At 37.7% G+C, this 14,879-nt stretch overlaps 1 protein-coding gene across 1 annotated transcript; it reads left to right on the forward strand.

Annotated features, from left to right (window-relative positions):
* The first annotated feature begins 534 nt into the window (after positions 1-534).
* sf3a3 (splicing factor 3a, subunit 3) lies at positions 535-14,854 on the forward strand. Its single transcript, XM_073822122.1, has 17 exons — positions 535-705; positions 1,138-1,185; positions 1,302-1,354; positions 1,447-1,552; positions 1,645-1,717; positions 1,820-1,911; positions 1,993-2,075; positions 2,322-2,460; positions 7,301-7,369; positions 7,492-7,559; positions 7,681-7,788; positions 7,990-8,059; positions 8,366-8,530; positions 8,785-8,895; positions 10,046-10,136; positions 14,234-14,289; positions 14,541-14,854. Exons 1-17 carry the CDS (start codon positions 610-612, stop codon positions 14,616-14,618), a joined length of 1,506 nt encoding a protein of 501 aa, XP_073678223.1. The 5' UTR covers positions 535-609; the 3' UTR covers positions 14,619-14,854.
* The last annotated feature ends 25 nt before the right edge of the window (positions 14,855-14,879 follow it).

Here is a 14,879-nt window from a genome sequence, read left to right on the forward strand (position 1 = left end):
CCTTGCCAGAGCTATATTACCAGGACATTAACTCAAATGGCATTTAAACAATCATCAAAAATATTTAGTGTATTTAAAACAGGTCTATTGTTTTAATTAAAAAGATAAATAAATTGCATCGCAGTTTGCAAATCTTTGTTCCCTGAACGTTTAGGGGAGGTTAGCATTTGGTTCCCGGAACGTTGCCAGAAAGAACAACGAAAAATATCTGCAAAATACAGACCTATTTTGATTGGAAATTATACACTCGGATATTTTATATATTATTTAGATTATAAAAATAGTCTGGAATTAATTGAAACATTGATTTGAATTTTAATCTAATTCTGTGATCAAGTATACCAAAAAAAGTGTATATATTATTTAACACAAACGATATGTGAGCTCATCTTGCGATAATAAAATCTATTGTGACATTCAGTTCAAAAACACCTAAATAAGTCTTTAAGCGACTGTGAAGTCGGAACCTTTATCCTCTTGTTTATGTTTCCGGTCGAGTGAAATACGCACAGGATCTCTTTCCTGTACGTTACACGCGCGTACGCAGGCTCAGCTAAACAACAGTTGAATAAATCAGATTTCTTAAAATTACCAAATCACTAAATCACAATGGAAACGATTTTAGAGCAACAGCGTCGATACCATGAGGAGAAAGAGAGGCTTATGGACGCCAAAACGAAGGAGATGCTGACGAAAAAAAACACGGTAACTTTACGGAGCTTTGAATGAGTTGAAATTGCTGCTAATCGTGTTATTAATAAACATAAACGGTGAACTTAATCGAACTCTGTTTGAATTTGTCACGCCTATTAGTGCATCAAAATAGCACGTTTTGACAGTTTTATTCATATTTGTGCATTGTAACCGACGTTATACACAACATTATAATGGTGTTTGCTTATAATGTTACTCAAGGTTTATTGCACCATTTATTTAGTTTTCATGACAGCTTCCTTTCTCTCAAGTTTTTTTTTATGATTATATCTTACTTGTACATTTAGTTGTTATGATTGATTAACCATTGGTTCATTTTGACTTCACAAAAGGCAGTTGCTTTTTTTGAGAAGGGTAACGTTACTTTGTGTTCATTTAGTAATGTTCTTCCTTAGCTCAACTTTCCTTTTCTCTCTTCAACAGCTGAGAGACCAGATCAACTCTGATCATCGAGTGAGAGCCATGCTGGATGTAAGATTCATCTTTTATTTAATGTTGTTACTTTTTTGATTTTGTAATAATTCTCAAATTCACACTGTCATGTAAGTTGATGTAGCTTGTATGTTTGTGTTTTTTTATACTTGCAGAGATACATGGAAGTGAGTGCAAACCTCAGAGACTTGTATGAAGACAAAGATGGGTAAGTGGAGCACATTTGAGTCAGTACTCGGTATAGAAATATATAATCCGTGTTTTGTTAGATCTCATGATTGTGTTTGGTCTGTTCATCAGTATGAGGAAGGATGAGTTGAATGCAATATCAGGACCAAACGAGTTTGCCGAATTTTACAACCGACTCAAACAGATCAAGGAATTCCACAGAAAGCACCCTCATGAGGTAGACTGGCATGAAATGATCTGCCTTTCACCCTCAACTTGTCATGTTTCAGAATGAAAATATTCACTCCACTTGTTCTGTGTTAATTCTAGATCTGTGTGCCCATGTCAGTGGAGTTTGAAGAGCTCATGAAAGCCAAAGACAACCCCAGTGAGGAGGCACAAAGTAAGTTTTGAGTAATGTGAGAGCTGTTTGCTAAGGCAGACACTAATATGTTTGCTTGTTAATAGTGTGAATATACAGTAACAGTCTTCTTGCTGATCACAGATCTGGTGGAGTTCACTGATGAAGAGGGTTATGGACGCTACCTGGATCTTCACGACTGCTACCTGAAGTACACTAATCTGAAAGGAGTAGAGGTACGGTCTCACTCTAGAATCGTTCATCTTTAAATAATTGCATTAAAGATTCTTACACCTCTCTCTGTTCCTCTTTTCTAGAAACTGGAGTATGTCACTTATCTGTCAACATTCGATCAGCTCTTTGACATCTCTAAAGATAGGAAGAATGCAGAGTATAAGAAGTAGGTGAAAGTTGGTCATTTTAAATCCACATAGCATGATCTTTTTGGGCAGATTGTGCAGCCCTACAAACAGTCACAGAAAACCTTTCACAAATTCCCAAATTCTTCAGTCCTAAAACATAAACCATAGTTTGTTTTGTGTCATTTGTAGTTAAAGTTGGTTGTTTTTGTGGTTAATGAGTGCTCCCTGATATGGATGGATGCCTGTTGTAGCTGATCAGTGATCTGATGTCTGTGATTTTGCAGGTATCTGGAGATGTTGTTGGAGTACCTGCAGGAATACACGGATCGGGTCAAGCCTCTGCTGGATCAGAATGAGCTCTATGGAAAGATCTTGGCAGAGTTTGAGAAGAAGTGGGAGAGTGGAATGTTTCCAGGCTGGCCGGTGGGTTTGTGTTTGAGAGACAACATCAATGAGCTCTATTAGTAAATTATTACATGTGTTTGATTTCGACAGTGTCTGCATAGTTTTCGAACATATCCCAGGGCTCGAAATTGGGACCGTTTTGGTCGCATATGCTCCCAAAATTTAATCTGCGCGACCTCAAATTATATTTGGGAGCATTTGTGGGAGTGCGAGAAATTGTTGTGGTGCGACTTGGTTTCATTTCTTTACAAAACTTTGGCTAGCCTAACTTCTGCACAGACTGTTGTGAGCTAATACAGAGACAGCTTCGCCGTTCTCTCCTTTGATTGTGGACAATTAAAAAGTCTCCACAATCTGCTTTTGAAGAAATCTACTATAGTTCGTGCTACAGCGTACATTCTGTCAGATACAATTCTGCCGCCTCCGTCTCAATATACTGTACAATGCGGCATACATTCACATCAAATGATAACTCAGCGGCAGAGTTCCACTCGCACAGGGGTGTAATTTCCACTCGGGACACACTTTTCAAAATCCTGTTTGTGTCCTCCCACTTTCAAATGTTTTTGTTAAAGTAATCTCTTGTATTGTAGAATGCACGCTCCGCGCCGTCGAGAGTTTTGCACGATCGTTAAAACGAAACCAAAAGTAAAACGTGCACGAGCATTCAAAAGCAAGTTTAATACCCCACGTTTAGAGAGCGACTCCCCAATGCGCGCAAATTAGGCTACATAAAATATCTAGGCTGTTATTAGTATGTGGGCTATATTAAGTTGTGTAGTGTCTATATCTCTGTATCATGCTTGAAAAATTCGGTCTCTATTTGCACTTTGAATATTGAAAGAGTAGCCTACTTTGATTATGGCTCCATTTATTGTCTACACGACTAAGAAAGAACTGTGTCGTTTATTTTTTGTTGTTTATACTGTAGATTGTTTAAAAATGCAGTGGCTGCCTCTAATTTAAATGTCTGTACCTATAATAGAGAAAACAAACATCTTGTTCATGTACTAATTTTCATTCATTCTTGTCCCTTGCTTAAAGGAACACTCCACTTTTTTGGGAAATAGGCTCATTCTCCAACTCCCCCCGAGTTCATAAGTTGAGTTTTACTGTTTTGAAATCCATTCAGCCGTTCTCCTGTTCTGGTGATATCACTTTTAGCATAGCTTAGCATAGATCATTGAATCCTATTAGACCAATAGCATCACGTTCAAAAATGACCAACGAGTTTCCATATTTGTCCTATTTAAAACTTGACTCTTCTGTAGTTATATCGTGTACTAAGACCGGTGGAAATACAAAGCTTCAATTTTCTAGGCTGATAAGATTAGGAACTACACTCCCATTCCGGCGTAATAGTCAAGGAAGTTTGCTGCCGTAATAAGGCCGAAGCAGGAGCAGTAATACCACGCAGCACATGTGCAAATGCTAAACTAGCTGGGAACTCATTTCTGATAATACTCCGCCTGCTTTGGCCATATTACGGCAGCAAACTTCCTTGACTATTACGCCGGAATGGGAGTGTAGTTCCTAATCTTATCAGCCTAGAAAATTGAAGCTTTGCATTTCCACCGGTCTTAGTACACGATATAACTACAGAAGAGTCAAGTTTTAAATAGGACAAATATGGAAACTCGTTGGTCATTTTTGAACGCGATGCTATTGGTCTAATACAGTGGTTCTCAACCTTTTTTGGTCCAGCGCCCCCCTACCCATTATTCAGGTCCCTCACCGCCCCCCCATCAAATAAATCATAGTCTAATTGTCCTCAATGAATATTAAAATTGATTGTTATTAGTATTTTGTGTTTATAATAGGACTGTTATTATATTTATAGCAATTCAGATGTATGGGGTCATTACAATTTTTACAAAATTAATTTAAGGATGCATTGAATTGATCATTTTTTTACAGTAAATTATATATATTTAAAAAACATTAATAACATTCATTTGCAGTTTTTAAGCAAATTGGTGATTTTCATTGCTACAGCTTCAGTATTTTTGTGATGCTGATATACTTTATTGCCCCAAATTTAAAAAGACTAAATAAAAATTCCTGTTTAGAACATATCCAAAAGGACATTTTTACATAAGTGATTTTAGTTTGTTCTTCCATTTCTGGAACTCTTGAACACCCTTTTTACTGCTGTGGTATGTTTGGATATTTTCAAAAAAAAAAAAAAAAAAATCCCTTGGAAAATACCCTGCTTTTTGAGAATATATTGAATTCCCTTTTTTCTGAGATAGTAGACATGGTTAATTTTGTGGGTAATACCACATTTACACATGCATGGAAGAAATGTAAACTCTACTTTACTATATTTCACAATTTTTAGAATATTTAAAAGTTTGCTTACAAATACCTTAAAGAAAACTAAGTACAACACTAAAAGTTGGGATGTTTTGTAAAATGATAAAATCTATGATTTGTTAATTCTATTTAACTTTTATTTAATTGACAACATTACAAAGAAAAGAAAAGTCACAAAAGTGCAACACACTCCAAAACAATTATAATAAAAGTGAAAAGGTTATAGAATAAGCTAATCTGTTTTGAAACAGTTGACAGGAGGCAGGTGAATTGGTAATAGGTGAGGGGATCATCTTTGGGTATAAAAGGAGCTTCTCAGTCTTTGCAAGCAAAGCTAGATCGTGGCTCAATTTGTTTATATTAACAAAAATATGTTGGCCAGTGTAAACATTGGAATTTGTTTCTTTGTACTTCAGTCAATTAAATAAATGTTAAAGAGATCAAATTACATTTTCTTGATTTTATGGCATTCAGCATGATTTCTGAAAGATCATGTGACACTGAAAGCTAGAGTAATGAAGCTTAGCATAAGAGGAAAACACATTTAAAATATATTCAATTAAAAAAGCTTTTTTAATGGTATATATTTTTTTAAAACAAACAAATGCAACCTTTGTTTATTCATCCATTAAAAAATCTTATTTGCCTTTTTTAATAGTAATGTATTTTATTTATAATATATAGGCTATTTTAAAAGCATGTAACCTATCTAAACCCAAATATAACAGCCCACATTAGCCCGTACATACTTTTATTTCAAAAATATGTAATTGAATGCCACATGACATTCATGACATATTTGATTTGACTGGGCTTGAAATATCATTATCATTAGTTTCCCAAGGAGCAAAAAAGCAACGTGCAGTAAAAATTAGGCTGGGCTATTATTTGTGAGCTTTGAATACATTCTTTAAAAATTTGGCATTTAAATCATTTGGCAAACAAAAAGTTTTCATATTATTTTTTTTTTCTAAACAAGAAAAAGCATCTCATGCTTGACCGTGACTATTGTTGTAAACTAGCAGCCAGCTAACACTTAAGGTCATTGCACACATTGAGTCCGAATTTTTCGCACGTTAAAAAATAAATACCTCACGTTATGTTAATCACACTTGCACACTGCCTCCAAATTTTTCGTCCGTCATAAAAAATTGCGGATCGGGTTTGATTTTTTGCGTTTTTCGCATCTGTAGCAAGCATTTTGAGAGGTGTTTTGACAGTTTAGAGCCACCGTACAAGCGAACGCCAAAATCCAGAATTGCGTCTGTCAAATTCATTCACTTTGTCCCGCAGCACAAAGCACTGTGAAGGTCCTTGTACGCTGAGTTCGCAAAAATTAGTGGTCTTCTTTATATTATGTGGCTCCAGTAATGCTAGCAAAGCATCAACGATTACTGACATCCTGAAATAAACTCTGAATCACCCGGGATGATCCCGCAGTTTATTAATAAGGAGGTGCGCCTTAAAAGTATTTCCTCACTCCTCTGTATCTGTTTCTCTTTTTAAGAAGAGAGTGGACAACATCGTTCTATTTCGTCGGACTCAGTGTGCAAGGTTTCTGTGCGTGACGAATTTTTAGGATTACGAATACGAAATAACGTATACGAAAATTTCGGACACAGTGTGCAATGACCTTAACACTGCTACACTGGCCGCGAAAGGCGCAACAAGTTGCGTTAAAGCACGTAGATCCCGTTATAATGAGTCATTCAGTAACTGAGCGCGAGCGCTACAGTAAACGCATTCCTCGCGCTTATGCTGCAGACAAGTTGACAAATAGATACAGAAAGTGCGCTTTGATGCATCCAGTGTAGAAATGGCATTAGGATGTGGCAGACCATTTTCTTCTGCAAATTTTAGCTCAAACTTGTTCGGTTTAAACTCGTCTTAACCAAACGCCCCCCAAAACCACCTCAGCGCCCCCCTTTCAAAATTATTGCTTTCAGCGCCCCCCGAGGCTCTCCCAACGCCCCCTGGGGGGCGGTACCGCCCCCGTTGAGAAACACTGGTCTAATAGGATTCAATGATCTATGCTAAGCTATGCTAAAAGTGATATCGCCAGAACAGGAGAACGGCTGAATGGATTTCAAAACGGTAAAAAATCAACTTATTAACTCGGGGAGAGTTGGAGAATGAGCCTATTTCCAAAAAAAGTGGAGTGTTCCTTTAAGGCGTAAAATAAATATATAAAAAAGGCTTTCAGAATCAGCCCATTTGCTTGTAAAAAATCTGCAATCAGAATCGACCATGAAGAATCAAGATCGGCGCATTACTAAAAAGAAATTAGCGCTCCTAATATTTGTTTGGTGCTCCTAAATTTTGAAGTTGGGAGCTCCAGTGCTACCAAGTAAAAAAGTTAATTTCGAGCCCTGTATCCATATATGACCTTTCATTAAAGTTAATATTCATCAGTGTTATAATAAAGATAAGTTTTATAAAAGATTTCTGTTATCTATAACATCTACATAATCCTGCTGTCCTCTATTAAATCATGTGAGTGCCTGAGGAATGAATGGAGGTGTTTTCTAAATGTGTGTTACAGAAAGAGACGAGTAGTGCTCTGACTCACGCTGGAGCCCATCTGGATCTGTCTGCCTTCTCTTCCTGGGAGGTCAGTTTCTCTTGTTCTTGCCTGTTACAAATGCGACTTTCATGTTTTCTTAGTTAATAATGTTTTCAATAATATTGTCAAACTGATTGCCAGATCAGTAATGTTGTGTTTAATGGCTACAGGAGCTGGCGTCTCTGGGTCTGGACAGATTGAAGTCTGCTCTCATGGCTTTAGGTCTCAAATGTGGAGGGTGAGTGTGAACACTTTCACTGGATTACAAATAAAACATTCATAGAACTGGCAGTCGCTGGTTTTTGAGTCTGTTCGTATCATCCAGACGTGTAATTTCTTTGTGTGTGTTTTGTTTGTAGCACACTAGAAGAGAGGGCCCAGCGTCTGTTCAGCACTAAAGGCAAATCTCTGGAGTCACTGGACCCCTCACTGTTTGCCAAAAACCCAAAGGCCAAGGGACCAAAGAAGTAAGGCTACCTCCGTTTGGGACAATGTATAATGCATTGCATTCAGGTTTTAAAAAAGGACAGAAATAAGAGACTTATTTACAACATATTTTTGTTTTCTTTTAAATACAGCCCTACTTTGCATGCGTTATTTGCCTGTTAAATGTAATTTAGTTGTGAATTTATTTTTAATCTGTCTATTTGTCTATCTTGTGTCTGCAGAGACTCTGAGCGCAACAAGGAATCAGCTTTTCTTGAAGCTCAGATTTATGAATATGTAGAGATCTTGGGGGTAAGCAGTCTGCCTACTGTAGTTTTTTTTTTCTCCTCTCATTAAATATTAATACTCTAATTTTTGCTAAATATATGCACAGACAAAACATTAAAAACAGGTGAAGTGAGTAAATGGATTATATCATTATAGGGCACCTGTAAAGAATGAGATATATTAGTTCTCAGATCAAGCTTACTTTTTTGTTTCATTTTTTTTTTTTTTTTTTCTTGTCCTTTTTTTAATGAGTAGTTTTAGTTTGGTGATGTTGGTGTGAATTGTCTGCAGTGTTGTTGCTGGAAGCTGATGTGTTGTTGTGTGTTGCAGGAGCAAAGGCAGCTGACCCATGAGAACGTCCAGAGGAAGCAGGCGCGCACAGGAGAGGAGCGTGATGAGGAGGATGAAGAGCAGCCCAGTGAGAGCGAGAGTGAAGATGAAGATAATGAGATCATATACAACCCCAAAAACCTGCCACTCGGCTGGGACGGAAAGGTACACTTGGTTTGATTATAGTTATTTATAATGTTCATTAGAGAAGATCAAAAACTGGTTTTTAAAGGCATCTGATTGATGGGTAATTGATTCAGTTTCCTCCAAAACACAGAGAACAGTGGAGATCATTAAGGCTGGGCCTTAGCCAATAACATCTCTTTAGAATTTCCTGTATCATTTATTCAATATCACACAGCTCTAGTGGTAAAATGCTTATAGTGTCATTAACTTTGTCTTTTGTCTGTTGTCTTTAGCCGATTCCATACTGGTTGTACAAACTGCACGGCCTGAACATCAATTACAACTGTGAGATCTGTGGGAATTACACGTACAGAGGACCCAAAGCCTTCCAGAGACACTTTGCAGTAAGTTTGCAAAAAAAAAAAATTTATATTCTAACAGATGTATTAATGGAGCAGGCAGTCATGGCCTAATGGTAAGAGAGTCGGGCTTGTAACCCAAAGGTTGTGAATGAACAGCGCTCTTTCCACCTTCAATAGCATGACTGAGGTGCCCTTAAGCAAAGCACGAACCCCCAGTTGCTCCCCAGGCGCTGGAGCAATGTCTGCCCACTGCTCCAGTGTGTGTGTTTGTTCACTTCTCACTGCTGTGTGTGTGCACTTGGATAGGTTAAATGCAGAGTATCAATTTTGAGTATGGCTCAACATACTTGACAATAAGTCACAACTTTTCACTTGTTTCTATTTTAGTTGGTGATTTTACTGACTTTCAATGCACGTTCCAGATGTTCTGTAGCACTTTGACTAATCATACACTAATGAGAATATTACTCTTACTTAAAAAAACATCTAGTATTTTACACAGTAAGGCCGTGTTCACACTTGGTGTCCTTTTCCAAACTGCCAGCGTCTGTTTTACATTCTAATCCTATGGAGTAAACCGTCTTTTCAAAAAAGCACTGAGCGCTTTTTTAAACGCCACCGCCGGCGTCTTTTTCTGCAGCTCAGAGTGTCTTTTTAAGTTGAAAAAAGTTTAACTTTTTTGAAGAAAACGCCCTATGTCAAGCGCTTTTTTGACAGCTGACCAATGACAAGCGAGTAGCGGGACCTATCGTTTCCATAACAACAAAAACAACAAGAAAAAAAAACTGGAGAAGTTGCCGGTAAATAAACTTATCGTACTAGTTTCGGAGCACAAGGAGTTGTATGATATGAGTAAACAACTCTATCGTAATATACATCACAAAGAGGCTCTTTCTCGACATTCCTTCACCACACAGCACTACGCTACTGTTGCAGCTGTTGTTATAGCAACTAAAGACGCACTCGGCTGCTTTTTGTAACAGAACGCTGCCAGCTTTTTTTTTTTTACTAAAAAAACGCCCTAGTCAACTTTTTCTTGTCAAAAAAGACGCCAAGTGTGAACGTGGCCTCAAGTATAAAAACAAATGTAAATCAACTAATGTTTGTAACTTTACTCTTAACCCTTGTGCTGTGTTAAAAGTCTACGACACCTTTGGTGTTCCTGGTCATAAATCAGTTTTCTGTGTTTCAGGAGTGGCGTCACGCTCACGGTATGCGCTGTTTGGGCATTCCTAATACAGCCCACTTTGCCAACGTCACCCAGATTGAAGATGCAGTGTCCCGTGAGTACAATAATTCATCTCAGATTTACAGGTGCATCTCAATAAATTTGAATGTTGTGAAAGTTCATTTATTTCAGTAATTCAACTCAAATTGTGAAACTTGTGTATTAAATAAATTCAGTGCACACAGGCTGAAGTAGTTTAAGTCTTTGGTTCTTTTAATTGTGATGATTTGGCACACATTTAACAAAAACCCACCAATTCAATTCAATCTCAACAAATTAGAATGCTTCATAAGACCAATAAAAAAATACATTTTAGTGAATTGTTGACCTTCTGGAAAGTATGTTCATTTACTGTATATGTACTCAATACTTGGTAGGGGCTCCTTTTGCTTTAATTACTGCCTCAGTTCGGCGTGGCATGGAGGTGATCAGTCTGTGGCACTGCTGAGGTGGTATGGAAGCCTAGGTTTCTTTGACAGTGGCCTTCAGCTCATCTGTATTTTTTGGTCTCTTGTTTCTCATTTTCCTCTTGACGGTAACCTATAGATTCTCAATGGGGTTCAGGTCTGGCGAGTTTGCTGGCCAGTCAAGCACACCAACACCATGGTCATTTAACCAACTTTTGGTGCTTTTGGCAGTGTGGGCAGGTGCCAAATCCTGCTGGAAAATGAAATCAGTATCTTTAAAAAGCTGGTCAGCAGAAGGAAGCATGAAGTAGGGATGTCCCGATCAGGTTTTTTTTACCTCAGAGTCATTTGATTTTGAGTATCTAACGATCCCGTGTCCCGATCCGATACTTCTATAATACATTTAAAAAAAGAATAAAGAAGAAACAGATCCAGGATGTTCCTTATTTTATATTTTAACATTCAACAACTCTGTTAACATACAGAGCACTTCTGTGAGGTAGATTGAACAGTCAAGTAATAAATTACATAAATTCTTAACTTCTGGACTTTGGTGCAACAGTAAATATAAAAAAAATCTTATATAAAAACAAATAGCACCTCAACTTAAAATACCCGGCAGGCATGTAAATAAATAAAAAAATAAGTGTCATTTGCTGTGTTTCTGTGTGGAGTCAAGAGGTCTAACTCTGCAATGAGAATATATATACCAGAGGTTGCGTCAGACATTGCCCATCATTTTGACTGACAGGGTCGTAAAAATTCTGTCATAATTCATTATAACCCTCATTTTAATTTTCATATTTTAATTATTACACATTTAATTGCATTAATGTTTGTTCACGCTCTAATTTTTAATATGTTGAAGAGAACAGATAAGACTGCTTTACTTTTCATGTTCAACACCCCGCAGTGACATTGATTTAATATATTCTCATTTTAATGAGCAATATTGAGCAGTAAATCCCAGTCGATCTTTTGGTCTGTGCTGTTTTTTAGTCGATGACTAACAAGTACATAGTGCGCCTCCCATCCAATTCGCAGTGAAACAAAGTCTTAAATTTCAAATTCAATTTCATTAGGAAACTCAAGCAATAAATACCGTTTTGGCGCTCTTTAATGTGGCATGATAGATTGTTGTAGCTTCTTAGTAAGTACTACTGCGCCTGTGCGTAATGAAACGCATAACAAAAGATTAGAAACAGTTTCGTTTTAGTTCTGCAGCAAGTGCTCTGTTGCCACACTGGAGCGCACTCGCCACCAACTGGACAGGGGTGAGAATTACAGCTAATAATTACACTAGATCACCCTCTTTGTAATCAGTCAAAGTGACGGACGGCATTCAGATTTTTCCGTCATTGCAACAAAAATTCCGTCAATGACGGACGATTTTCGGTTAATGCGACCTATGATATATACAAATATATCTGAGCCCTGATCGGGAGGTAACGTCCGATTCCGATCGAGTCTGAAACCACGTGATCGGATCAGGACATCCCTAGCATGAAGTGCTCTAAAATTTCTTGGTAAACAGGGGCAGTGACTTTGGTTTTCAAAAAACACAGTGGACCAACAGCAGCAGATGACATTGCACCCCAAATCATCACAGACTAGGGTTGCACGATAGGTCGTTTCAGCATCGTCATCGCGATGTACGCATGCGCGATAGTCACATCGTGGCAGTCACGATGCAGGCAAAAAAAAAAATTATGTGTGTCTGATTTTAAAATGTACTTTATATATTTCTAAACTTTCTATTCACGGATCTATATTTGTCTAAAATAAAGTAATTAACTCATATTTAAGGGTTCTTTAAAAACTACAATGCACACGTTGCTTCACCTACTTCATGCATGCAGTCTCTGCGTGCGCATGGCAAAATGAGCGCGGGACGGGAGAAAAGCGCCGAAATGGAAGATTTGGTCGCAAAAAGAAACGCAACGTCGGTCATATGGAAGTATTTTGGATACAAAAAGGATGCTGCTGACCAAAAACAGGTGCTTTGTCGGGAGTGCCTGGCAGATGTTTCCACAACTCGCGGAAACACTACGAATTTAAAGGACCGTTCACATGTCGCGCCTAAAAAGCGCTCTGTAACTTGAGTGGCAGAGTGGCGTCTGCCGTTGCTAAGCAACCGTGACCCGCGCTCTCCTAAAGACGCGGAAGTTTCAGCAAAGAGAAATAAACAAAGATAAATGGATTTCCAAAACTAAAAATCGCTTGCAGTAGCTCTGCTGCTAAAAAATGTTATCCCTGTAACAGCTATGATCAGCTGTTGCTCCATCTTGGCTAAGCTTTTAATGTTTTTCGTGAAAGGAAGAAGCTGATTTCCCTTTCATCAGGGTAAAAGAAACATTCATTATTAATTTCATATTAGAGCCTTGATTTGCCTGAATTGACAGTGAATACGGTGAGTCAAACTGTTTATGAAACTACCCAAAATAAGCTTTAAAAAGTATTTTATTTCAGGGTTTTGATTATACTGTACTTTTACTTTTTTATTCTTTGAAAATGCTTACAAAATTACCCCAATTATTCTTCAATTATTATTTGATTTTTAAGCAGTTCAAAACAACCTGATGAACATAAATTAATTTGTACACATTGCGGTTTTTTTTTCTTGCGATATATATTGCGATGTAATTTTTCCCCAATATCGTGCAGCCATATCACAGACTGTGAAAATGTAACACTGGACTGCAAGCAACTTGGGCTATGAGCTTCTCCACCCTTCCTCCTTATTCTCGGACCTTGATTTCCAAATGAAATGCAAAACTTGCTCTCATCTGAAAAGAGGACTTTGGACCACTGGGCAACAGTCCATTTCTTCTTCTCCTTAGCCCAGGTAAGACGCCTCTGGTGTTGTCTGTGGTTCAGGAGTGGCTTAACAAGAGGAATACGACAACTGTAGCCAAATTCCTTGATATGTCTGTGTGTGGTGGCTCTTGATGCCTTGACCCCAGCCTCAGTCCATTCCTTGTGAAGTTCACCCAAATTCTTGAATCGATTTTGCTTGACAAGCCTCTCAAGGCTGCGGTTCTCTCGGTTGGTTGTGCATCTTTTTCTTCCACACTTTTTCCTTCCACTCAACTTTGTTAACATGCTTGGATACAGCACTCTGTGAACAGCCAGCTTCTTTAGCAATGAATGTTTGTGGCTTACCCTCTTTGTGAAGGGTGTCAATGATTGTCTTCTGGACAACTGTCAGATCAGCAGTCTTCCCCATGATTGTGTAGCCTAGTGAACCAAACTGAGAGACCATTTTGACGGCTCAGGAAACTTTGCAGGTGTTTTGAGTTGATTAGCTGATTGGCATGTCACCATATTCTAATTTGTTGAGATAGTGAATTGGTGGGATTCTGTTAAATGTGAGCAAAATCATCACAATTAAAAGAACCAAAGACTTAAACTACTTCAGTCTGTGTGCATTGAATTTAATACACAAGTTTTACAATTTGAGTTTAATTACTGAAATAAATGAACTTTTCCACGACATTCTAATTTATTGAGATGCACCTGTATATACATCATGTTTATATAATGTACACCATGTATTAGTGTTAATAAAGAGGAAAAACTCATTAATTGCTAACAGAATTGTTGCAGTGTACAGTGTAGTTTGACATTACTACCCTTCTGCTCAAAATCATGGCAAGTTTGTTATTTGTTCTACCAGTATCTATTTTCAGTGACCCTAATGGTATCTGTTCTTGTCCTAAAATTGTGTGTTTCTCTTTTCTAATAGTCTGGTCAAAGCTGAAGTCACAGAAAGCATTAGAGCGATGGCAGCCAGACACAGAGGTGAGTTATTCTGAAACACATTCAATAGTCTGACATTACGCTGAGTGAAGTCACATTCACCTGTGCAGCTCTGCTCTGACTCAAGCATCAGGTTTAACCAACGTTAATCAGCTGTGAAAACTCCGCTTTGGCTGCTTGATTTGTTTCTTGTTGGAAAGAGAAAGATCAGTGAAGGTTTCAAGTGGTAATAAATCTTGATACTGGATGATTATGAGTTCAGAAAGAAAATATTTATAATTTTTGTCTTGCAGGAGGAATATGAAGACTCCAGTGGAAACGTGGTCAACAAGAAGACTTATGAGGATCTGAAACGTCAGGGGCTTCTGTAGCACAACAAACAAGATCTCTGAACATACAAAATATTGCAATGTAAATACTGAAGCAGAAATGTGATAGCGAGTTTATTCCTCATGTCTTTTCCACAGTTTGAGAGAAATGTAATTTGTCTCTTTGAAAGTAATCAGTTTGTACATTATTACTATTTGATGATTCCCCTTTTTCTCATTTGCTCTCTTAAATGAGACCGATTTCATTAATCAATAAATTTTAGTACATTGTGTGAAAACTGTTGTTTTTTTTGTTTTGTTTTT

This window comes from Garra rufa, chromosome 17 (assembly GCF_049309525.1).
Source record: "Garra rufa chromosome 17, GarRuf1.0, whole genome shotgun sequence".
Taxonomy (NCBI): domain Eukaryota; kingdom Metazoa; phylum Chordata; class Actinopteri; order Cypriniformes; family Cyprinidae; genus Garra; species Garra rufa.

Excerpts from the sequence above, each read along its gene's own strand:
- sf3a3 (XM_073822122.1), top strand. The coding sequence starts at position 610 with ATGGAAACGATTTTAGAGCAACAGCGTCGATACCATGAGGAGAAAGAG. Across the intron at positions 7,560-7,680 it reads TTAGGTCTCAAATGTGGAGG|CACACTAGAAGAGAGGGCCC; the intron begins GTGAGTGTGAAC and ends TTTTGTTTGTAG. Across the intron at positions 10,137-14,233 it reads GATTGAAGATGCAGTGTCCC|TCTGGTCAAAGCTGAAGTCA; the intron begins GTGAGTACAATA and ends CTTTTCTAATAG.